The sequence below is a fragment of the Colletotrichum karsti genome (assembly GCF_011947395.1).
Source record: "Colletotrichum karsti strain CkLH20 chromosome Unknown Scaffold44, whole genome shotgun sequence".
Taxonomy (NCBI): domain Eukaryota; kingdom Fungi; phylum Ascomycota; class Sordariomycetes; order Glomerellales; family Glomerellaceae; genus Colletotrichum; species Colletotrichum karsti.
The window spans coordinates 127,110-151,730 of record NW_024065944.1 but is presented as its reverse complement, the minus strand read 5'-3'; the positions used below and the strand labels follow the sequence as shown (position 1 = coordinate 151,730).

Here is a 24,621-nt window from a genome sequence, read left to right as displayed (position 1 = left end):
GTGGACTGAGAGGCAGGAAGAACGGGACGGGGTAAGAGAGGGAAGGATAGGCAGCAGCAGTTGGAGCAAGCTGGGTCCTGGTGAATTTGAGGGGAGGGGGAAAGGAGGAGACTGTCACTAACTGGCGCAGCGAGCATGAGCAACAGGCAAGCGGGCAGACAAAAGGATGGGAACGGATGCCAGTTGACAGACTAGCAGAATGGCTGGGATGAATAGGATGGTAATCGGATTGGAGACGTATAGTATCAGTACAAAAACCTTTGGGATGGTTGCACTGGACTGTCGAACCTGCCCACACCTGGTTTGACGTGCTATGCAACGAGATGCTTTTAGCTTTTGATATTCGAGTTACACGGCAACATACGGATACAATTGAGTCAACAGCATCATCACGTATAGATGGTGGTAATGTTCTCCGCCTCTCTGTATCCCTTCTGCTTTCCAAGCATGAGGTACCCATACATGTGTCTGGTTTCTTGCTTGTTGACGAAGTGCTGGCAACCCCAGCCCCGGACTGTGGATGTCGATGTGGACTGTGGATGCCGCTCGGGATGGGCGGTGCAAGTTGCGTCTTCCCTGTGCCTCTTTTTTAGTCCGCCCTGTCGGTTGTCGTTCTGTGTTCTGTGTCCTGCGTCCTGCGTCTCTTATTGTTCAACGGGCAAGGGAGGCAGAGCTTGCTGGGGTCCGCCTCTTTCCGCTTGCCTTGCACCCGCCGCCCGGCAGGTAGGTACTATGTACGTACCTTTCCCTGCTTTGCATTCTCACCACATCTTTGGGCCGGCCAGACTCTGAGTCTCTGGCCAGGGCAGAGAATGGAAGACAGGAGTAGAGTCAGGCACGTACATATAATAGTCAGATACTTTGTGGTTCCGTCCAATTGAGAGCCATCGGCCTCATCACCAGTACAAGTACTCGTACGCACTCACTGCTGCGTTGCTCTGCCCGACAAAGTCTTCGATGCACAAATCGACAAGGGAAAAGGTCGATAATCGATATTCGCCTCCCTGTACACCAAATGCCCGATCAGCACCTCAGATACGTGGATGCATCTGCGTAGAGGAACACGCCCGATTCCCGTCGTCCACTAGGTACGGAGCACGGCGTAGTAAACTCCCAACTGGGCAACTGGCCTAGCGCCGCCGCCCCTTTGTGGTCCGTTGGTTCCTTGGACAGCGTTGCAAAGATGGACAGGACGCCGGTGTTGCGCGCGTCGCGGGATCTTCCTCCACTAGCCCGGGGGTCGAAGTGGTGACTGTCCACGGCCGATGGTCGATGGCATGAGCAGTCACTGGTGCGACTAGGCTGCATTCGTGTTGGATCAGAATTGGAAAGACTGACGAGTTTTCCATCCCACCCGGCGATAACGACTGCCTTGTCCTCCGTGTCCGACGGCCCGAATCGTTACTGAACGGTTAGGCAAGCATCAAATAAGAAATTTCTTCCAGACCACTGGGAAGAATAAGCAGCGTCCAATGTACACCGTCTGTCAGTGCGGCGCATTTGAACTGCAAACCCCTGAACTCAAAGCTTGTTGATTACCAACAACAACAAGCGCAACACGAACTACCAAGAGTCCGATTGCGAGTATCGGGCTCATCCCACCCTATGGTTCTGTTGTCAATTCCGGCTGATTGCGAGGGCCCTGGCCTGCCAAGAAAGGAGTGACAGTGCGGTACTCTGTACAGGGCGGGCAGGCCGCTGTTGAGGTGCAATGCAATGCAGAGCGGTATGCACCGCAACAGCCGGGCAAACAGGGCGGAGTGGGCGAGTCGGGGCAGTATCAGGATTCCATTGAAGAAAGGAAAAGAAAGGGTGCTGACAACGAAGCTCTCGGACTGCTGCAGCTTAGGTTAGCTGCGAGAGGCATCCCATCAGCAAGTGCAAGAACAGACCCGAGCCGTAAATCTGCGTGTACTAGTAAACAGCGTTGGCAGGGTCTTACACCTCTGCTAAAAAGCTGCACTTCACCTCAAAATGGTGTACATAGTAGGTGTGGTCTGGCCCCCAAGCGTAGGGCAGGCCTGGCAGATCGTCTTGCCGCGCTGTCTGTCGTGTCGTACGTGTCGTGGCGCGGCGTCGGCAACTCCCTTCTCACTGACCTCTGCTTTGCCCCGGAGGTCCGAGCGAGAACACCAGCGCTGCCAGCTTGCGATTCCAGCCTCCGGAGTGCCCATGTCTGCGGTATGTCTTGTCTGCCAATGACTGTGGGCTACCACAGCTTGTTGGATGTGGCTGGTCCAAAGATAAGGTCCACGTCGGTTTCTCATCACTGATCAGGTGGCTTCATGTCGAAACAGACAGATCTGAAGCCCCGTGTATGACCAGGACATGGCCTCTAACGACTGACTCTCCTCATACATCGATGGAACTTGCAGATTCCTGACCTCTCAATAGCGTGCACCAGCGGTAGTGTCGTGTCGTGTCGTGTCGCGGGCGTTGGCGTGTTCAGGGGTGGACCGAATGCCGTATTCTTGTGCGTGGGGCAACCCTCAGAACACAACGCAATCAAGATTCAAGACTCAAGAGGTCCCCCCGCTGTCAATTCGTCCCTCCCAGTGGCTGTGTCCTGTCAAGCGTGGAGCCGCGAAGCCGTAACCTTCTGGTTGGATTCTTCACAGTGGAGACGGGATGTTGATCGGGAAGTACTCTCTACCGCGTATCCGTGGTGTACTGTAGGTATCCGTTTTGGCTGCTTGGGTATTGCGGTCGCAGACTACGTGCCAAATAGTAAGCAGACAGGCACTGCGGCCTCGGAAGCCCACCTCGGGAAAGCAGGATACCTACCGGAACGAATGCCACCATATGATTGGTGTCTGGTCTGCATCTCGGGGTTTCTGGAGAAGTCGACGGTACAGATTCATGCCATTCATTCCATGCTAGTCGACAGCAAGACGGAAGTGTGGTGAGAGCGGACGGGCCGGGCGGGCTCCGACTCGCCGGGAAACCAAAGGAACAGGACGGGCATTAAAGAACCAATGAGGATGTCGAAGAAGAAGAAGAAGAAGGAAGAGGAGGTCGACAATTTCGCGATAAAATAAGGTGTCTGAAAGCAGCTGTTCATTCGAATTGAGTTTGCTTGGCAATAAGGAAATGCGAAATGCCCACCGAACCGGATGGATATCAATTTATTTTCGATGTGTCAAAAAAATAAAATAAAAAAAGTCAAGGCTCTGACGAAAGTGAAGGCGCGACTGAGGAAAGCAGTCCATACGGTACCTGCCTGGGCTTTCTCTAATTGGGGCACTAGGTATGCGAAGGCGCAACCGGTAGCAACCGCCAACGTCCTCGCGCTTCCCTCAGACGGAAAAGTGAGGCATAGAATTTTTCACCGACTCGCCTCAGGGAAGGAGCCTTCAAGATTCGAAAACAGATGAACGGGTAGGGTACCTAGGTAGGTAGGGTCTTGGCTAAGAATGGCAAGACAATGTAAAAGCCTGCAAGGAATTCCTCGGGCCACGCCTCAATGGCTCTCCAGCTCCTTCGTCCGAACAGCTGATGACGAAACAAACACAATCAGGAAAGGTAATTGTCGCGGATGTCCCAGCGTCGCTCCAGCGCTGGGTATTCTTTTCCTCGAATACATTAACGGACCGCTAGATACCCATAGCATTGGATCTTACCATTGTTCCATATTGGATCCGTTGCCGCAGCCCAGTGCAACCTCACCTTATCTCACGTCAACATCAACATCGTGGAACATCAAAGTCAACAACAGGGTCAATCAGCACCTCCGACTTTTGGTGTCCAACCAGGCGCCACCAATCTACCGCCCATACGGACGCCTCCCGACAGATGCCACCATCGGTCCGCGAGGAGGAGGGAATCTTCCGGCCGCCTCCACCCTCATCAAAGGCTCCGAGATATGGACGGAGACCCTACGAACACATGCCCGCAATGGTCGTCATTTTTTTTCGCATCTTTTTCCTTCTTGACATCGTCGACCGAAACACCGCACAAGCTTTCTTCGGAGTCTTGACCAACTCGATACGTGCCGTCCCACTGGCCCACGACCTCCTCCACGCTCTTCGTCAATTGCACCCGGCGCCAACGAGAAGAACCCCTACCGGCTTTCGGGGCCCCGTTGCATCCTACCTGGCTGTGCGTGGTGGCCTCCGATTCCCTGCGCAGGTCCAGAGAACCGCCAACACTATTGCTGGGATGCACACGCGGTGGATATTCAAGACCCAACAACGATCTTAGTCCTACCGTCTACGGCTTCTTCGCCGGACGAAGGCTCAAACGACTGTTGTGCCTACAATGTTCAGACTGCCGGACGATACCTAGAGCACGCAGTGGTATGACTCTTCGACAATTTACACCATGGCCAGCCGCATTCCTGCCCAAAACTACCGTCGAAGCCGATCCACAAACATATACTCAAGCATGCTCTGTTGCTCGGATACCACGCCCAACGGAACGGCTGATGCTGACGCTGATGAACCATGAAGGGGAAAGGACATTCAATCCCGCCTAGCTATGCGATTCCACAACTTCGGAGACTCGTCTCCTTGAGACCTCACCTCATCATCTCGGACTATAGGGGCGTGCAACTTTTGGGTGTTCGCACCCGGCGAAAAAGGGTCGCTAGGCAGATTGGCATTTTGTCCGAGTCCAGAATCAGAATTCGGCCGCATCAGCATTGTTGGATCTTCGATCTTCAATCCCCAATTACCCATAGCACTTAACGCCAGCTCCACAGAGCGAGTCAAAAGTGGTGCTTCCGAGTCGGAAACCCAAGAAACTCCATCTTCGGGCCCCTGGACATTCCCACATTGCTTTTTATTCCGAACATGATGTGCGCGCCCGGCGACACCGTCCAGTTCAAACCTCAGCATTGGTATTTGCAACTCTTGTTGAACGTCTGCTGCCGCTCAACTTTCCATGGCCACCACCTAGAGTGCACTTCAGTCGCACTGAGGGGGCACAAGGTACGCTGCAGTCCGTTGTAGCTCTACCTTGATACGGCCCAGCAGCAGACTCGGGAATCTCGAAAATCTCCTCCGCGGCTGTTGTTATCTTTATCTTTGGAACACCATCCACAAGGCAACCTTGCAGAATGAAAGCGCGCCAAGGAAGAGCCAGGCACAGCATACTCGACGCTATCATACGCGTGTTGGCGGACGCGCCTAGGAGCACGGCATCCAACCGCTCTCAGCGAACAGTGAGAGTAAGGTCTGAGGAAAAAAAGGCGAACCAGACCCCGGCTAAAGGTCAATTGGGCGGCCCCATTTGTCACCTTGGCCCCTGATGTTCGGCGTGCCTGGCAAGCGTCCGCGGGATTGCAAATCAAATGTCACCAAGCTCCCCCTCCGCCGACTGTGGTCTCTTTTCAAGGTCATCAATAAACGACATACGAACAGTCCAAGCGGCTTTCTCAGCGAACTGTCTCCGGATAAGAGGCTCATATGCAGGCAACGATGACCCAATGCAGAAACATCAGGATTTCGGTTGTTTCTTGCCCATGTGCTGCTGCAGCTCGACCTTGGAAGGGAAATTAGCAAAAGACCATCCAAGATGCCAAGTTGTGGTGTGGTGCTTGAAAAGGCATGCCGCTAATCCCTGCACACCAATGGTCTTAGCACCAAAGTTAGACACAGCTTGATATCGCCCCTGGGTTGCCCCTGGGCTGCCATCCGCTGGTACCTAGCAAGCCTAGCGGACTTAGCAGCAATCATCCAGCTGTCCGGACTGGTCTTGTCATCAGAGAAGCGTCATACTGGCATCGATCAAATCATCGTCTATACTACTGTTACCTCTCCTTCTTGACTCGAGCCACCGGGTCAGAGGAGCACCGCGATGGGCAGATTTGGGCCCAGGGGCTCAAACCCTCGCTGGTGTTAGCTAGCTAATCCTGCTAACCTGCCACACAAAGTCAGTTGAACTTTTCCCAATGTGCACACTACATACTTTCTTTTTAGCTTCCCTTGGAATCCTTCACGCGCAATGGATGCAGCCATCCCCTCAGCTCCGGGTACTGACAGCTTGATAGTCGACAAGAAGTGTACTGTTATTCGTGTTATGCACAGCAAGACACATAAATCTCCCTTATTCCACTTTTCCCGCAAGAAGCCCGCAAATGATGGGGCGCGAACTCGTTTTTCGTGAGGGCGGCCCCCTGGTTCGTCTCTATTAAAAAATCGACCAGGGAATTGCTGATGGATGACGAAACAAATGTTACCGCGGCCGATGTACGTATCCTTTTAGGGCGGTCTGCCGCGCCACAATCACGGATCCTGGTCGATATCAGCTGTGTGGAAGCTTCCAAAGGTTCAAACACGGGCGGCTTCTTCGGAGACGACGCCACGAGCTGGCTAGCCAAGACATGTGCCCCCAACGCAGATGAAGCCCGTTGTTATCACAATCTGTCGAGCCCGGATACGGTCTACTTTCGGAACATGTGCTGCAGTTTGGGCATCACTAACGGCCAGAGACAAGACACCGCGTGAAGAGGCTGAGGATCAGCATCCTGTCAGCAGCCTTCCGTACACCACTTTGGGGATACGAGTACGCGCGAGGTTTTGTTGGCGACTGTTGCACAAGACCACCAGCTTCCGGGCCACAGCACGTTGCGTTCTGCACGAGAGCTTCGGGCCTATTGCTAAGCCGCCCTGAAGTGTTTTGAAGTTATGAAAAGGCGCAAAAAGGGTTTTCGAGTCGCGGTGATTCGCCAATATCTAAACTTGATCCATCTTGCGATCTCACTGCGTATCTCTACGATCACTACGACCGGAACGCGAACGAGAACATGGTATTTGTTCTGTAGCACGGTCTTGTCACAATCGCAGGCGTCAAGACAACAGAAATGTCTCATCTCAACCGCAGCTTACCGGGACACTTCCAGTCGGCTCATTCCCTTCATCGCTATTATCCCGATTCATTCCCGTGAAATGGTTGCCGCATTCTAAGACACTTCCGGTGCCGCTGCGAAGTCCACTTCCCGAATCCGCTACGCCTCTCTTCAAGCAGTGGATCGACAACTGCCGACAACCCCTAATGATACGGGGCAGACAACTGCAGCAAACCTGCGCAGAAGAGCCCAGTGGCGTGCAGTTCGGCTGGCGACAGACAGACGGATCTTCATGGAGGATCAGCAGATTGCACCAGTATCGTCCACTCCGCGCGGAACCGTTCGACGAGCCACTGGATGGCGCATGGCATCCCTGCTTCGGCTCGCTATTGTGGGGATGACATTCGGCCTCCCCCTCGGAAGATGCTTGTTTACTTCGAGGCTCAACTCATTTCGACAATGTGAAGTGGTTGCGCCGGAGTTGATTGAGCTCGCGGATAGGTGCTCCTCGACAACGAGCTGATTTCCTCTCTGGACCGTGGACGAACGTGGCGACACTGCAAGTCTGGGGTAGGACCGACGCGTCCCAGATTACGATCGAGGTTGGTTCGAGGGAAATGTGTGCTCGTCAAATATGCGGTTCCCAATGAGATGGTTTAGATCCGACCAGGCCGGCTCAAATTCTCCGGACGGACGGCCGGGTACCTTGCTCGACGGGACGTCGCAATACCGCTGGCGAGCCGCCGCTACGCGAGAACCAATCCTTGGGTCGGGCTCAAACATATCCCAAATGTCCCTGCACCATCTTTTTCAGCCCCCATAACTTCGTCTCCGGGACATCAAAAGCAGGTACCACGCGGAGACTTCTCAATATTTTGCCTCCTCCTCTCCCATCCTCCTTTAACAATGATGACGCTAAAACACAACGGCATCTAAGTGATCCGGATCCGGATCCGGATCATTGCGAATTCGACTTCGTTGGTCGTCGTTTGATCTCGGTTGCGCTGTCTATGCAAAGCATCATGCTTGGCATCCTTCTCTGCCTACCGGCTCACGGTCAGTGCCCCTGATGGGAGGGCGTCGACAGCCCGCTATATTAAAAGCCGTAGGCTTTTGCCGCTGGACCTCAAGTTGGGTAGCGAGGGGGAAGATGTTTGGTCGACGCGGAAGGATCCTGCATACGCCATGTTTTCAGGACCGCAGGTCATCATATGTGTACCATGGAACAAGTGACACGGCACAACACCAGCCGCATCTCTGTCGCGTCACTTGTTGACCACTCCCTCTCCAGTTCGGCTCGGAGGAAAGATTCGTCGCCAATGTCTGGTACTTCCAACGGCCTGATGCCTCGGTGTGTTGTTACTCCTGGGTTGTCGGGGGGGACCTCCTTGCGACCGCATACGGTTGACATCCTCCATAATCTCTGCAAAAGTCGGCCGCGCCTCGTCATGGGGTTGTAGGAGCTGCACAGGAGTTTGGTCCAGCTTCTCGGTCCAGTCGCGAGGAGCTTGAAGAGTTGACCGGACTCCGCGATACCGTGCGGCCTATTAGACGCCTACATCAACATTGATACATGAACTCAAGTTGGGTTCTGGACTAAGACTGGCTCGGTCCGTTTGCCGTAGAGGCGCCAGGATTCATGACAGTCAGTGATACCTGGTTATGGATTTCGAGAAAGCTGAATCGCTTCCAGGCTTGCTCCAAACTTTGACCGACTTTTGGACAACACTCTTGGAAGTCTTCACATGGCATTTTGAATCTGCTGGAGAACAGCAACCGAAGCATAAGGGGCTGTAGTCTAGTGGAAAGAGCGCTCCCTCCAGAGTTTCCCCCCTTCTTCCAAAACCTGAAAGTATTCGCAGAGTTCCTCCGGAGGAAGAGGCGGCGGTTTGGTTTCATTCACCCAGGCCCATGTTGATGTCACACAGCAACAAATACCTCGATCCTGAAGTTGTTTACTGAGCCAGGCAGTAGTAGCAACCAAAATGGATTAATGACATGACGTACGCTGCTTCCCGTCTCATCTCTACTAGCGCGCGTGGGAGTCGATAGATCGGCGTCGCTCGGACGGCGACGGCGGGCTCCTTGCCGACGTGGCTAGCCCGTGCTCGGACAGCTGTCATCTCATCGTGAGATCTATCTTGCTTGCCTCCGTGCGGCGGTTGATGACGAGGCATCGGCGCTGGCAGGATTATACGTTACGCTAGCTGTGTGAATGTAGCGAAGGCGGTGTTCTGGTCGAGCTGAGACCTGGTTTGAGTCCCTTCTTCGCCTGTAGATTTCTTGGCCTATTGCAGTAGCCATCTACTTGATTAGAGCATTGTCGTGCTAAAGAGTATTATCGGTGGTGTAGAGACGGGAGGTCGCATGCCTGAGCGGTTGTCTTTGTACTAGAGCTAATATCCCGTGAGCTCGTGGTTTTCGAAGGTCCCTCAGAGTGCAGCAATGCGTTTTCAACATTCACCTGATGTTACCGAAACACAACCGATCCAGGTTTGCGATCTGACATCATTAATAGTTCGTGCACAGAAGTACTGACTTCGAGGCTCTGCGTGAAAATAGAGGACATCACATGCGGGGATATATGCAGGCTCGGAACTCACTGCCGTCCATATAAATGCGGATGATTTCGAGCCTTCTGCAGCTTTGAAGAGAGCTGTGTTGTGTGTTCTGTATCTGTAAGTTGCTGCATCCTGAAGTCTCTTTGCTTCTCGGCGGTATTCAGTCGTCGCTGGAATGATTGGGTGTAGTTATCAGGAGACGTACGTGTGTCCGGGTGAGTTGATCGCGACAGCATGCTTATTCTGTGGTGGAATACTTGAAGAATAGTGCGAGACGACGGGTAAAGGTTCCATTAAACTTTCATGGGCTGAAATCCCGGAATAGAAGAAGAATGTACCTGAGCGTGTATCGTGACCAGGACACTATCTGCCCGATTGCATTGAAATCGGAACAAGTGCAGAAGTCGCTGGGGAGAACGTATCAGCGAAGTGTTGAATATGTTTTCGTATGTCCTCTACTTCACACATAGTGAACGGGGGACGGAACTTGCTTTCAGTATGGCTTGGTGGCGTGTCATCTCAAGCGAATTCATCTTACGGAAATCGTCAAGATCCCAAACAGATTCCACTGAGATACCCTCTGAAGTCCGTTGCGTACTCAGGCCTAGATTACCAAGCACTTCTCACATCGGCTTGTATCGTCTTGCGGGATTGCCTCATGATTTTATCTGGGATTTGTGTCCTCTGGAAAAGAATGAAACGAGTTTCCGATCAGATTCAATAAGCTATCGTACCAGGCTCCCTGACTGGCAAGGAAGCATGTAATTAGGCATCTTTTAACCATGTGACGCCGCCCGCGACAACCTGATAGAGACCCCCATTGGGGGACAACTGCGTAGGAGCAACATTATTGTTGAAAGAACCACCAGCTCCAGCGTAGATACGCCAAACAATCTCGCCCGTCCGAAAGTCGATAGCCGTGAAATACCAAGCGTAGAGCCCCTGGCTCGCAAGCTCCTCATCCTGGGTGTAGGAATACACGAGGCCGTTCGCAGTCGAGAGGCTAAGAACGCTTGTCGATCGGACATCCAAAGTCCAGCGCGCCTCGCAGATTTCGTCAAGGGTGATGTCCACGCGTGTGATTCCAGGAGCCAGCGGCGCAAAGTCATTGAACTCGCCGTTCTTGTCGTTAGACGCTCCTAGGTCCTGCATCTCCGGAGCCCCGTAGTTGTTATTCATGATGACGCTGTAAGTTTTCCCATCGAAGTAACCAACCATCGCGTTCTCGTTGGCGCTGCCGTTCGGCTGGAATAGGGGGACCTCGCAAACCAGAGGCAAGCCTCCCTCTGGAAGGGTTTCGGCGTCGCTGGGAACTTGGCGGTAGATGAGCAGGTTGACTTGAGCGTCGGCGTTGTCGGTAATGGCAACATATTTATCGCCAACTAGTGAAGGAGTTGATCCGGAGCCCTGAGAGAAGCCGCCAGGCTTGGCTGAGCTGCCGGCGTCGTAGGTTGCGTTCCACAAAGCCCTGATCTGCCCATCGTTCGCATCTGCGCGGAAGGCGAACATGTGGCCGATGGTGCTCCTGTTGGTGTCTGATGCCTGGGGGCCGGTGTTGAGGTAGACAGTTCTCCCGCTTATGGCGATCGAATTCTCGATTCTCTGGCCAGCAATGGCAATCGTGTGCACGACACCGCCTGGTGTAACATATCCAAGGATTGAAAAGTCTTCGGATGTACCGGTTATCATGAGGGCAACAGATGTGAACCACACGTTCTCCTCCTCGTCGAGATAGCTGCTGACAGCGCTGTGACCTTGGGGGAGTACGGAGGTGAGATCGATGTCCCGTGTCTGGGCGAAGGTGGTGTCATTGACGCCATCGATGCGTTCAACTTCGAAAATGTGCCTCTCCATGGTCGGCATAATGATGGTGTTCCCGGCCACCGAGATGTACGGAGAAAGCAGCGTCATGTTCTCGGGAGCCCACGTCCCTAACACGTCCATGGTATCAGGATCAAAGGCAGCGATGCAGAAGTAGGGCTCCTCAGCATCGGTGCAGACGGAGCGTGCCGTGAGTCGGTTGTCGCTGTGCCAGTATTGGGCCGAGATGGCAATGGAGCGACTCGCAACAACGGGGGACACTCCTAGAGGACCATCCCAGTCGTTTGTTCTGGTGTTGCCGCCGTCCTGGTGGAAGCCGACGACGTTTGGACCGTAGCGAGTCTTTTTCGGAAGGGCTTGGATTTGAGCCGGAGACCCGATGAACCTGGCGGCAGAGACATTCTGGCTTTCTAGAACGACACCTGTATCTTCTAGGGGAGAAGGAGAAACCTGCAGACGTCAGACTGTGATCTCGTTGAAGTTAAGCCTGGAAAATTCGCAAACGTACAAATTGACCCAGAGCCGTGCGAAGCTGAAGCCCGAGGGCAAGGACTGCCAGATTCGTCTTCATGGTAGTGATGATAAATGTTTGTGGTAAACATGTGAGTTAGATCTAAGAGGACGGCTTCACAAACGTCTTAAATAATTTCTGGTAGAAACCAATGGTTCTTCGATTATGAGTCCAGGAATCTTGACAGTACGGGTGGACGAGTGGCATATCTTGGCGTTGTTCATTCAATTTCCGCCCGGGAAGCCTGACGGCGGGAACTCAGCCACATCGCTGCGTCTTCCGTCTGCCATTCGGTTCCCCGCAAATCGACAGATGAAGCCTCGCATTCGTCACGATAGCAAGTGATGCTCGTATCTCGCTATACGTGGCCGCAGATCCTAGATCCAGCATCGCTGTACCCGCTGGAAGGTTAACGGCGCTTCGTGTTGTAAACTGTTCACTTGAATACTTGGCTTTTAAGGACCGTCTGCAACTTCGGGGGTCTTCAAGAGCCCGTGACTCCGATACCCAGCCAGTCTAGGGTCCAGGGCGGCATCAGTCCTTCTGCTGGATGCTTAGCCAGGAAGACGGCAGAGTAAAAGTCGGTCGTGATGTCTTGTTTGTAACGTTCGGCAGAATACTCCGAGGCTGATACAAACGATCGGGATAGAGGATGGAGCGGTCTTTGAGTTGGCTTTTAACATGTTGATAATGTCGGTTCGTTGAGATCTCTCGATTGTGAAGTTAAGTTTGACCACTATGACTATTGAAGAAGCTTGTCGAATCAGCCAGCTAAGCTTCTTCTTGCTGGACATAAACAAGATTTCCAAGCAATGTGGTTCTCGACATTATATGGCGGTGCCGGATCGGCATCTGTACCTGGGACGCGGAACATAGTGTTGTTGTTGGGTTCTAGGGTTTCATTCAGGTCAACTGAATTATCAGCTGGGCTCTTTTATAGTAGAAGTTGAACTTGCGGGAGGCCATAAAAATACTGTCTCAATAGGGGATAGGTTAAGTTGGTCGCGAGCAACCTTTCGACACCATGTTTCAGGTTGGCATGCTTCAGTTGATTATTCCTGCGGAAGAAAGAATGAAACGTGTTGTTGATATGAAATCGTGAAAATGTGGATGTGTGTAGCACCTAAAGGTAACAAAGTCACCCGCTCGGATGTGGTCAGCACATATATGACGGCTCCGAGACGCACGATGGATGATGGTGTTGATGAGCGTGTCCTAAACCTAATGTGCGAACGGGACAAAGTTCATCGCCACTGTCAGAGGCAAAATGATTCCTCCAGCCATCAGAAGAGACCCGAGAATGAAGTAAACAAAGCAGAACAGGTCAAGCGGCCGGTTATAGAACCGCAATTGCACACTCTTGCCAAGCCTGTCCTCCCTTTTCGTCAAAGTTCCGTCAGGCACATGCTTGAACTCCATCTTGCTCCCGCCTCCAAGGCCGCCCTGGCTCTGAATGATAGCTTGGTGAAGCATTTCCCTGTTATAATCAACAAGCCTCTCCTCGAGCCGCGGGAACCACCGCTGGACCACCACAAGTGTCCTCATCAACCAACAAAAGCCCCGGAAGCAGGCATAGTGATACACGCCCGGCCGTCCCATGCCGAGCTGGTCACACAGAGCGTCACCGTTGAGAACCCGACTACCCGCCTCGATGAACCCGGCCGAGAGGTTGATGGGTGGCAGGTCTCGCACAGTCTCGACGAAATTGTGGCCCGCCACGAGCGACATGTCCGTCACAAGACGTTCGTTGTAGCTCATGCTGTCCATGAGTATCTTCGCTTTGGCCGCCGAGGCGAAGTGCTCCGTCGGCGTGCCCAGCAGGTGGCCAATGTACCGCCACAGCGCGACGTAGTCCTCGATCTCCTGCTGAGGCACGGAGATGCCCATGAGCGGCAGCTGGATGAAGGCATGGTTGCAGCCAAACGTCGTCAGAGCATGTAGCGAGTCCATCGTGTTGATAGGGACGCCGTACTTCTCAATATTGTAGTAGGCCGACCCTTTGGCCGTGTCCCGTACGATCCTGAGGATGCGTTGCCGCACCATCGAGTGCAAAAGTCGCACGCGAACGGCCGTCTTGTGCCCGCGTCCTCCAGGCCGTATGTACTCGAGACTATGCGTGACCTCGAGGAGCATCTGGAACGTCTCGAGGAGCCTGCGGAAGAGCACGCGGGTGCTGAAGCCGCCGGTGCGCACCAGGACCTCGACGACGCCCGCGGACGCCGAGTTCTCGCCGACGAAGCCCTGCAGGGCGAAGCCCATCAGGTTGGCCGCGGCGTAGCGGTAGAAGAACTTCTGGCCGCGCGCGAGCTGCTCCCAGTCGACCCATTCTGGAACCGTGTGGACGTCGTCCCACAACCGGCCCAGCGCCTCGTCGTGTTCGTGGTGCTCCTCGAGGACGGCGAAGAGGTCGAGCTTGGAGAGGTGTTTCGCGCTGTCCGGTTTCTCGGCGAGGTTTTGGCGATGAATCTCCTTTATCCTGTCGACGGCTGTCGCACCGATCTTGTCGTAGGTGTGTCGCAGGTGCTCCGTTTTCTCCTTGGGGATGTGGTCCTTGGTCCAGCGGAAGGAGTAGTTCCCCACGGTACGGACGTCGTCGTTCGGCTTGCCGAGACCGAGGATTCCCATGTTGACAGATTTCGTTATCCACGTTGTGACGAGCGTGCAAAGAGAGATTTAGTAATCGGCATACATTGAGTGATTTAAATACAAGACTGTTTGTCATGTTTTAGTGCAGCAGATCTCGCCAGTCAGCCCAATCAACCGGCGCCAAGGTCAATATTATGCGACGCAGATGAAGCTGTGTGCGATGATACGCTAAAATATGACAGCTCGCATTCCGAAGGCGGTGACCAATTCTTTTGGGCTCGGAGTGTGGTGTGCAAGCAGGACTCTGTTGATCCCACAAGGGAGGGAAGATCGTGATCTATCGGACGGGCCGCCGATATAGTGGGGCCGCCGGCGCCGTCCGGCGAGCGGCATTGGGCTCCACTGTTGTGAACCCGGCCAAGGCGCCGACTGCTAAAGCGCCGGGAGTCCTGACACCCTACGATAATACTCACGATGATTTAAAGCTAAAGCCTGCAAGACTTCAGGACGTTCATGATGAAACTGGGAGCAGAGAGATCAAATCAACCCGAATTCTCAGCCCCCATCTCTATCGTCTGACAATTTACTAAATAAGTATTACATGTAAGCGACATGACCGCACTCGGGATAGTACGCTTACGGGTTGACACCTGAATATGCATCGCAACCTTGGCGCATGATGCCAATTGCGCCGTATCTCGTACAACGTTATGTCGTTAAAGACGCTCGCCGTCTGTCATGGACGGGTCCTTCGCGAAAGCTTGTCCATATCACCCACCCCACAAGGGATTCAGAAATACGGATAAATATCTCAGATGGCATCGACGAAGACCACCAGGAATTTCCATTCGTGTCAAAGAAACCTGGGGCGCTCGCTGTCAAGATGTCTGCCCGGACCGTCGTCGCGCTCCCTGACATGTTCAAGTGCTTCCTTGTCCAGGAACCCAGGGTGAATCGAAGTTACGGGACAGCCAAGCTGGCGTCGGAGATATGGCTCGCAGGGTATGTCAAGCATCTCTCTATGTCTTCCTAGGGGTGGTGATGACTTATGGTCTTGGAGCAGAAAGTGCTCCTTCTCCCCGAGAATGCAGAAGAAAGTCAACGCCTGCGACTTCTCGTACTTCTGCTCCATTGCTGCACCGGATGCTCCAGAAGAGCGGCTGCGAACCATGTGCGACTGGGGAAACTGGGTGAGTCCTGATGGACGATGGCTTTTGGACTTCCGTCGCATTTGATGACATTCATGATGCGCCAACCTGTCAAACACTAACTTCTCCACCCAGGTCTTTCCATTTGACGATAGTAGGTCGCACTCATCAATATACAATTATATGCCACAGAATAATAGCTGACTTGCGTCTAGTGTTCGATTCTGGGCATCTCAGATCAGATCTAGAAACAACGCAACAGGTGCTCGACAGCCTCATGGCAAATATGCTGGGCAACCGCTGCTACATCGGCACCAAGCTGCCCGTAGTCCAGGTCCACGACGACATCTTCAGAAGATTGGCAGAAGTGAGCCCCATGCTGAGTTTCACAGATGAATGAGTCAATCGCTGAGATCGTGATCTTTGGATCCAGGGTGCTCCAGTCGGTACGCCGTCCCCAAAAACCAAATTCATGTTGCGCTCCTTGATGTACTGACGAGGAGGCTCTGCAGGAGTTCAAAGACGCTTCGCGAGATCCATGGAGCTATACGCCGCGGGTGTCGCCAGTCATGTAGAGTCGTTCACGAATCACCGCCTCCCGTCGCTGCAAGACATGCTGGAAACACGGCGGCTGTCTGTTGGGGTCGCACCGCTTTACCACCTGGTCGAGTACGCACATTCTCTGCAGGTACCTGACGAGGTTTTCGAGGACCCCGAGATCCAGGCCCTGGAGCGCCTCGGAGCTGACTTCGTCATCCTGTGAGTCCTCGCCGGCATCATACCAGTAGAGGCGCAAGGTTACACCGTAGCTGACCCGCAACTTCGACACATAGTTCGAACGATATGCTGTCTTATCGCAAGGAAGAGGTGCGTATTTGCACCGAAGCCGAAGATGACAAGCGGGCTTGCATGTACTAGAGTGCTGACATGGTATTCCAGTCGGAGGGATGCCCCTTCAACATGGTGGCTGCCTGTCGAATGACGGGACAGTCTGCGCAGGAGGCTTTCGACACGGTTGGATCCCTTCTTGAAGAGCGGTACCGCGAATGGGACGATGTCATGAGCCGCTTGCCGCATTGGGGTGGGAATGTCGATAGCGAAGTTGAACGCTACGTCAAAGGCATACAGGATGTTGTCCAGGCCAACATTAGCTGGAGGTATGTGGTACTCGCACTTCGTATATCCGTCTCAGGGGACCACGCCCCATGGGGCTACGCACTGCCTAGACTTGATGTGAATGGTTTTCGCTTACTGGCGTGGCGTCTTTACAGCTTGCAGTCGAGAAGGTACTTTGGTGTCCTTGGCCCGCAGGTACGCAGAACCAGGAGAGTCGATGTTCTGGTCAACCCTCCGTACCTATCCGATCTTGGGGTGACCAATTGTTGAGTTTGGCTGAGGCTTGTGATGGCGATGATGGCCGTTGTTGGTTCTAGACTGCACTTGAATCGAAGGATGAGTCCTGTGGGGCGGGCAGGGATCGAGTAGTCGCGAGCCATGGGGACCTCATGACACATGCGGCGTGACTCATCAGTCAATAAACAACGAATTATATACTGGTTTCACCAGGATGTCGCCGCGGCGTTTGCTAGACTTTTGTGAAGGGCGCAGGTAGCCACGATTTGACATGATGTGGAACCCTTGGAGCAAGCATGTCTCGGGAGACCGTGCCGTCGGTGGCCGTCTGTATCAAGCTTGCTGAGCCGAGCCTACGTCCGGCCGTAGCCATTCAAAGGTATCAAGCAGGTCGAAATTGAAATCCAGCTGGGTAGAAAAGTCCCAGTCCATGGCATCCAAACCGGCGGGGAGACCAACAGCACCGTCTGCGGAAGCCGAAGCTCCTGCGGCGGCGGCGGCCGGGTTGTTCAGCGCCTGGTCGAGTACGTGCTGGATGACGACTTTGCAGTCTGCGCAGAGATCGCCGTTGGGCGCCGTCGGGCTGACCCAGTCGAGGAAGCCGACGAGCAGGCTGAGCTTCTGGATGATGCTGGAGCGAGTCACTTTCGGGTTCTGCGGGTGGATCCCACCGTAAAGGGTGGGCTTCAGCAGTTCGAGGCAGAGAATGCCACCGCCAGGGGCAGCGTAGGCCATTACCTGATCATGTCAGTGTTTCCGTCTGAGCAGTTCGGATGGATCACGGAACCCGAGAAGGAACCCGGTTGCACATACCAGCCACTCGAAGTCGCCGTTCATGCAGGACAAACGGTCCATGTTCGTCCAGAACATGAGGGTCTTGGATACCATCTCGAAGCTCACAGCCAGTAACGCGCCATCGTCGTGGCCCCTTTTTGCGAGAAGGCGCTCGATGAAGAACATGTTTTGGAGGTGTTCTAGGTGGGCGATGAGGCGCGCATAGAGAATGGATACCTCTATATTCCTGTCTTGTATGTCGTCTTCGTTGAAAACGATAATCTTGGGGAACCCGGCGACTGTCCTGAGCTCCTTTTCCTTGATCTCTCTGCAGTAGCATGTCAAAATAACGCTTCATTAGCGACAGTCTGGACGGTCCACTTACAACAGTGTTTCGAGAGGCGTGATAGATCCGTGACCCAGAGCTATCTCAAATAGCTCATCGCGGATGCGGGCTAGCAGAACGCGGGCTCGGACCATCGTGGAAGAATACAGCCCACCTTCCGTATTCCATCCATTCTCGTCAAGGGTTGCGACGTGCCGGGCGAACGTTGCCTTGTCGGATAGGAGGTACTCCTCTTTGAGATCCAGTGGCAGCGGTGTACGAGCGTATCTGCGGCTGATCATTGGAGGCCTGCCTGAGAAGGAAGCGAGGACCTTGTCCATGTAGAAAACGTAGGAAAAGACTTTTCGCTTGATCTCAGAACCGATGTTCGGCACATACGGCTCCGGGTCGACTTCATCATGGAAGCCGAGGAACGTCGATAGTGCCACGGTTTCGGAATGCAGCTGCCAACATGCGAAGCCTAGGTCGGGGTTGTCAGTATTATTCTAGGCGGCTTGAAGTCAGAGTTGCTTACTTGCATCACCAGAGAACATCGACTCAATGATTGTTCGTTTGGTGCACATGAACAAGAGCAAGGAATTTCCTCTGCTGCCGGCCGCCTTTGTCAATTCCATACAGGCGCAGATGCAGTACCGGTACTTCATGACGATCTTGGTCCCCTCATCCACATTTGCGAACTGCATGCCCACATCTGGTCGATACGGGCCAAGGTACCTCGCCGCGAGCTCCCAGTACACGAACAAAACCCCGAGGGATTCCCACCGCAGGTTCGGACCAAGAAGCTGGCCGACCCATTTCTCCGGGTCCGACTCTTCGTCCACGAAAGGTTTGGCCGTATTGGCGCAGATGGTGCGGGCGAGAGACTCCAGCTCGCTGTCGCTGGGGGGAGTAGAGCTGTTAAAGAGCTGGGGAAAGGTGTCGTAGATCGAGTTCATGATCAGCCGCGCGGCAGGCCGGCACCATCCGTCGCTTGGGTTCAGATGGCTGTCGAAGAGCTTCAAGCCGGTCTCGCGGTCCGGTAAGTGACGGAGGATGGTGAGACATGTCTCCAGGGCCTGCGGCGTCAGGGGCGGAGAGCATTCCAAGCCGCAATAGTTGGTCGTTGCGATCTCGCCAATGGGCGCTATGCCGGAGGGCTGAAGCCGGTTGAGGCTGTGCCGAGTCTCTTCGTAGATGCCGCAGAAGGAGGTGAAGCCAAGGTAGCCGATGCCGAGCACGCTCGGAGTCGCGCTCACGGACTCCTCCGGGCTTGTGGGGTGGCTTGCGGTAGGCTGCTGCCGGCCCGTGGAGGCGCTGGACGGAGTTGTCGAAGTCGCCGTTGAAGCCGTTATCGAAGCTCGCGCCGTTGAGCCCGAGGGATGGCCTGGCAGAGACGGAGGAAAAGACAGCGTCAGCGGCTGGGATGGAGCTCTCGAGTCTCTGGTAGCTCTCCGGTGTTCCCTCAGTCGATTCGGTCTGGGAGCATCTCGGGTCGCAGGGGTGGTGCCGACGATGTACTCGCACGCTTCTGGATTCTTCGACTTTCTGCATCTGTTGCATACCGGCTGGGTGTGGTCACAAGCGACTTTGCGCTTGCGGCAAGGCTCACAGGCCTGCGCCCGCCCGTTTTTGCGGAACAGTCGCGGTTCTGTCGACTCCATGTCTCCCTCCGATAAAGTCAGGATAGTCAACTGATTGACATGATTTGGAACTCCGGCGTTTCTCTTTTCCTTCCGACTGCCCGACGGTGTTGTTCGGGAAGCAAAAGTACCGGTTCATGTCTTCCTTCGGCTTACCATACCTGGGCAGGTTGAAAAGACATGAAGTGCGGTTTCGGCTTCGGCTAGGAGTTTTCGCTTACGCGGCTCGGCTTCGGCATCCACCTCACCTCCACACCTGGCAATCCCGTCACTATGAGTGATTCTCACATCAACCAAACCGACTAACCCCATTCGACTCGTTCGTATAGCACATTACAAGGGCTTACTGGGCTGACTGGCCAGGTTTCTTTTACTTAAGCATCCGGCAGGATGGGCCGTTGGGAGTTTGTGGTTGTGGTTAAGCATTTTTAAGCACTTACTTGGCAGTAGGAATCGACCCCGGCACGACTACACCCCGGTCTGACTGTGACTGGGGCCGTGCAGTAGCGTGTAAGCCAGCTCCATCGTGCAAGTTTGAGCCGATTCATACGCCCTTTGAGAACATGATACCATTTCACATTTGTAACTCGGGAATGGCTTGCATGTTTGTGAGTCAAGGTATACTTCAATCCGAGCCTCGTTTGGCGGGGTTTGAAATTTCTGACTCGGATCTGGGAGTGTATAAAGACCTCGCCAAGTCCCCTTTCGAAATCCAATTTCAAAATCATCGGTGAAGTAAACGGACTTAAGCTAATACACCTACGATTCAGCACCATTCAAGACTTCATTTTTACCTCGATTTAAACTCTTTGACTCCCCACATGAGCTCCATCGAAACCTCATATCTCAAGGCCATTCTTCGTGACGCCGCAACCAGCACAATGTCCGGCAACTACTACGAATCAGCCATGGTCATTCCGGGCATGCACGCTTCGGCGATGCCCCGGAGGCCTGCCCAGCCAGCGCCAGCATCAAGTTCGAATGCTGCAGCGATGGCTTCAGAAGTGACGCTAGTCGACAAGAACGGCGAGCTTGTCCAATGTAAGGAGAAGGTTGATGCCAACAGTGCCGCCGATGGTAAGTCATGATTGTCCTAATCTGAAATAACACTGAAAGAATTGCACTGCATCTTGTTGTCTTATTCGGACTGATATTCTACCGCGTCTGGAAACAAATGCTAACATTTCTGCGTCTAGGATCATCGCCATCTCGCAAAGGACTTCTCAAGCGCATCCTGAAGAAGGCTTAGATGAGAACTACCGACATGATACCCCTAAATCTCATCATCAACAAAGAATCTCCTCTGAAGGAGTGGGTCTTTCTCAACGTTTCGGAGGATGTCAGCATCTTAATGATCCATCTCCTTGCTTACGACGACACCTTTACCGCCCGAAGATTACGCATGCCTTTTGGTCGGCGTCGGCTCGGCTTTGACGTCTGATTTCAGTCACAATCCATCGATTCTCGGCTTAGAATCCTTCGTCCGACGACTTCGAAAACGCCCAGGCTGTCAGCACATTATTGCAGATCTCTTGGAGCTCCGATGCCATCATTCATTAGGAGAATTGGCTTTTTAATTCAGAGCTCCGTATACTCGAATCACGGTTGCTCTAAGGGCATGGAACTAGCGGCCAGCTGGCTCATTCTTTGATGTCATGGGAAGGATGAAGCATCAGCAAGCCTGCCTTCAGCGTCGACTCGACACAATCTCTTTTCTTTCACCACCAACGGATAGATATCAGCACGGTCTCGGTTTCGGTCTCAGCGGCCTTTTGACGGACGGAAATTGATGTGATCGGTCGGGAGAAAAGCCGGGCAGAATTAGGTTTAAATAGGAATTATGCTTAATGAATCAACGAGTCGCTTTGATAATCTTCTGCATGGCAATAATATATGATTGTAACACTGTAGCATCCGTATTTCCACATTCATTCACAACTACGCTCCCTAGCGACGACGACAACGACAATAACAACGATAACCAAAATATAAATTCTGGCTCCTCGGATCGATATTTCTGATGTTTGCTTTGCTGTCAAACTCACCAGGCGTAATGTCAACTGCGGTATTACCGGACAACTGCGATTCGCACACTCCGAGCTGCCCCACTCCGATCCCGACTGCGGGGCCGTAATCGGGGCCGGAGCCGATAGAGGCACGGAGGCTCGTGAGCTCCCCAAGAAGACGACAGCTGCACCCTAACATCAACCACTACGGCTGATGTAGCGCGATTGTTGTTCCCCCCGATGTCACGAGTCGACTGCCGCATGGCTGCATACCCCTGGATCTTTGCCTTTCCCTCTCCTGGTTTTCCATACGATTGTGACAACTTCACGCTTCTTGAAGGTTTGCCACGCCGAGACAGTCAGTCATACACTATGTGATCTTCTTGGGGGACAAGATGATCCCAAACGTGGCTTTGAAAATGTCAGAGGAAGACACCTCCTGCAAACAATTTCCGGCGGTGCCTCAGGTTCTGTTGGATGGAGGTCGATGTCCAGTGTTGAGCTGTCTTTGAAATCAAAGAACTGCAGGTCTTATTTTCAAGTTGACTTAGGCAGAATCTTGCAGGTACCTAGCTAGAGTAATGCGCGGTTGCATACTGGTAGGTCATTACCTTTACATAATGGAAGTGAAGGGTAAATGAATGGACCGACTTGGATGAAAGAGAGCAGTGTTACTTTTGTCTTTGATGATTTGAATCAAGCATCATATTCGTGCATCTACGATGTTGTGTATCAAAGGAGACTTAAATTCACCCGTCGTTTTGGCAAAAGGTCTTCCTTCCTAAATCTTGGGCTCTTACTCCAGCAAGAAAACAGCAAAGAGCAGCAATGCCATTGTCTTTGACTTTTTAACTCATCTAGAAGTAGATGAGACTTGATCTTCGTTTGCTCATCTGGAGATTTTTTTTCTTTGACAACAAAAAGTTTCTGTCCCTCCTACGCCAGCGCCTTCCAGCATGGGAAATCAAAGCTCGTCCCTCGAGTCCACCATCACCACCTAAGCGGGAGGAAAAACTTCTTGAGTTCCCAGTCGCTCTCGCACTTGGCACCCTTAACTACTGCAAACACTCATACACCGAACCAAAAAAAAAAACCTCCCCAAGCAACGGATCCGATTTAATCACGATTGCTCGGACAAGATGTACCCCGAAATCCCCCCGGACTGGGCCGACACCTTGGGCGACCTCACGCACAATATCCTCATCAAGTACAATTTTTTCAACCAAGGCATCTGGGTGAAAACCACATCCGCGGGTAGCAAAAACGGCAGCGTCGACATGCTCACCTTCACCGGGCAGCCGCGAAAGGTCACCCACAACAAACATACCGGAGGAAAGTGCTGCTACCTCGGCGCGCGACAGTTCCCCACGGGATGGGTCGACAGGTTCAAGTGCGCTCTTCCTCTAGGCGACTTCCACGACGTCGACTACGTCGTCCCCGTCTTCGAAATTACGAGAAACCCCCGGGACTCGCACCCGACCCCGTACGTCAGCGTCCCGCTCATCGGGCCCTGGGAGAACTGGACCCAGGCCCGTCGTCTCGCGCTCCGGATCGACCACATGAAGGACGGCAAGATCGTCGGGCAGTACCAGCACGCCCACGATCACACTTTTCCGTTCCCGGTGCGCGGGTCTCCGCACAACTCGTTCTTGAGCGGCGCGTGGTCTCGCGCCATGGCCTGGATCGCGACCCTGACCAACTTCGAGTGGGCGGACCGAAGTTGGTTCCGTCACTGGGCTCTCCAGCCCTACGTCGTGACCATCGAAGAGATCGGGCTGTCCTACCTGGACCAGTCAATGGTGATCAACCAACCTATCCGGGGGAAAACACAGGAACCTCCCAAGCGCATCAATGTGGAAGTCAACATGGAAGAATTGGACAAATTGTACAGAAGGGGACAATGGGAAATGCCCGTCGACTGCTGGTCTCCCAGCCTCCCCAGTGGCAGGACCACATGCGACGCTTGCCATATTGTAAGTGAACCCAGCCCTTTCTTAGGCAGCTGCCTAGGCTAATACCCTGAATCAGTCAATGGCCAATCCGTCAGCTATGCACTGTCCTGTTGTCTGCATAGATTGCGCCCCGACCAAGATCAATATCCCAAACACCAACAAGACTCGCTGGGTCTGCGACTTCTGCAGGTCCCTAGGACGGGTGTGCACATTCACCCCCGAAGATTATCTCGACCTCCACTTCGACACCTTCAAGTCTCTCGGATACGCGAGGGTCCTCGGGAACCATCCTGAGATATCTTCTGGAGAGGAGTACACTGCCCGCATACTCTTGGAAGATGCGGCGATGCCTGATTTCGTGAAGGAGAGAAACCTAGTTCCCTTGCGGGATGTAGAGAAGGACTCTGTTGGGGGCGTGGACAGTACCGAAGGCGATGGTTTCCAGGCGAGATACGGTAGCAAGGACCACGGCTTTAGCCAAGGGCGTACATAGGTGGTCAGGAGCGGATATGGCGTAGTCAATGCGGCTCTTGAAGAAGCCAGAAACTGGCAGGGCCGCTCCTGCGTCTCGACGTTGTTTTTGTACCTACCAAGCTACCTACCTACTTACCCTTAAAAGTTCACCGTCACTTCTTGAAGCGCTCTTACCAAAACCCATCGCAAGACCGCTCGCTCCACAGCTCATGCCCTCGTTCACTTGGCGTTCGTTGAGAAGGTGCCGGTCAGGTTGGCTCCCTTGGATAAGTAGGTAGTCTGAACTAATCAAGGCCCCGATTTCCACCACCGACGTCTCATGATTTCTTGACTTCAACATTCCTCCGTCATTATGTACATCCATTTTCTCCAATCACCATAACCAATCGGTCTATCACAACGCAATCGTATCAAGGCGACGCTTAGCCTTCATCGCACAGCCCTCTCTACCCGTTGGACGACAGTCGCACGTTGAACCCAGCAACACTTCCAACACTCCATTCAAAATGGCTAGTTCCTCCGACGAGTTATTCGAAGATTCCGTTGATTCTACGTTGTTAGAAACGCCGATGTTGTCGCCTGGTGCAGAGCCGTTCCAACCTATTCAGCCTGATCCTCCGTCATCACCACTGTTGGAGTCCGGTGCTACTATACCCCATTGCGATACTACGGCGCCCAATACT

At 53.4% G+C, this 24,621-nt stretch overlaps 6 protein-coding genes across 6 annotated transcripts; 3 read left to right on the top strand and 3 right to left on the bottom strand.

Moving 5' to 3' along the window:
* Window positions 1-10,113: 10,113 nt before the first annotated feature.
* On the bottom strand, window positions 10,114-11,740 carry CkaCkLH20_10944 (uncharacterized protein; the record flags this gene model as incomplete). The annotated part of the gene is made up of 2 exons (XM_038893658.1): window positions 10,114-11,619; window positions 11,678-11,740. 2 exons carry the CDS (start codon window positions 11,738-11,740, stop codon window positions 10,114-10,116), a joined length of 1,569 nt encoding a protein of 522 aa, XP_038740994.1.
* Window positions 11,741-12,901: 1,161 nt separating this feature from the next.
* On the bottom strand, window positions 12,902-14,305 carry CkaCkLH20_10943 (putative transcriptional regulator; the record flags this gene model as incomplete). Its single annotated transcript, XM_038893657.1, has 1 exon — window positions 12,902-14,305. The coding sequence occupies one exon, from the start codon at window positions 14,303-14,305 to the stop codon at window positions 12,902-12,904; it is 1,404 nt and encodes a 467-aa protein (XP_038740993.1).
* Window positions 14,306-15,149: 844 nt separating this feature from the next.
* Window positions 15,150-16,332, top strand: CkaCkLH20_10942 (uncharacterized protein; the record flags this gene model as incomplete). Its single annotated transcript, XM_038893656.1, has 7 exons — window positions 15,150-15,268; window positions 15,330-15,456; window positions 15,550-15,568; window positions 15,630-15,781; window positions 15,848-15,860; window positions 15,927-16,173; window positions 16,248-16,332. The coding sequence occupies 7 exons, from the start codon at window positions 15,150-15,152 to the stop codon at window positions 16,330-16,332; spliced, it is 762 nt and encodes a 253-aa protein (XP_038740992.1).
* A 768-nt stretch (window positions 16,333-17,100) lies between these two features.
* Window positions 17,101-19,417, bottom strand: CkaCkLH20_10941 (fungal specific transcription factor; the record flags this gene model as incomplete). Its single annotated transcript, XM_038893655.1, has 5 exons — window positions 17,101-17,505; window positions 17,581-17,869; window positions 17,927-18,347; window positions 18,402-19,128; window positions 19,187-19,417. The coding sequence occupies 5 exons, from the start codon at window positions 19,415-19,417 to the stop codon at window positions 17,101-17,103; spliced, it is 2,073 nt and encodes a 690-aa protein (XP_038740991.1).
* Window positions 19,418-20,327: 910 nt separating this feature from the next.
* CkaCkLH20_10940 (uncharacterized protein) lies at window positions 20,328-20,755 on the top strand (the record flags this gene model as incomplete). Its single annotated transcript, XM_038893654.1, has 2 exons — window positions 20,328-20,583; window positions 20,703-20,755. The coding sequence occupies 2 exons, from the start codon at window positions 20,328-20,330 to the stop codon at window positions 20,753-20,755; spliced, it is 309 nt and encodes a 102-aa protein (XP_038740990.1).
* A 1,896-nt stretch (window positions 20,756-22,651) lies between these two features.
* On the top strand, window positions 22,652-23,957 carry CkaCkLH20_10939 (uncharacterized protein; the record flags this gene model as incomplete). Its single annotated transcript, XM_038893653.1, has 2 exons — window positions 22,652-23,485; window positions 23,541-23,957. The coding sequence occupies 2 exons, from the start codon at window positions 22,652-22,654 to the stop codon at window positions 23,955-23,957; spliced, it is 1,251 nt and encodes a 416-aa protein (XP_038740989.1).
* Window positions 23,958-24,621: the final 664 nt, after the last annotated feature.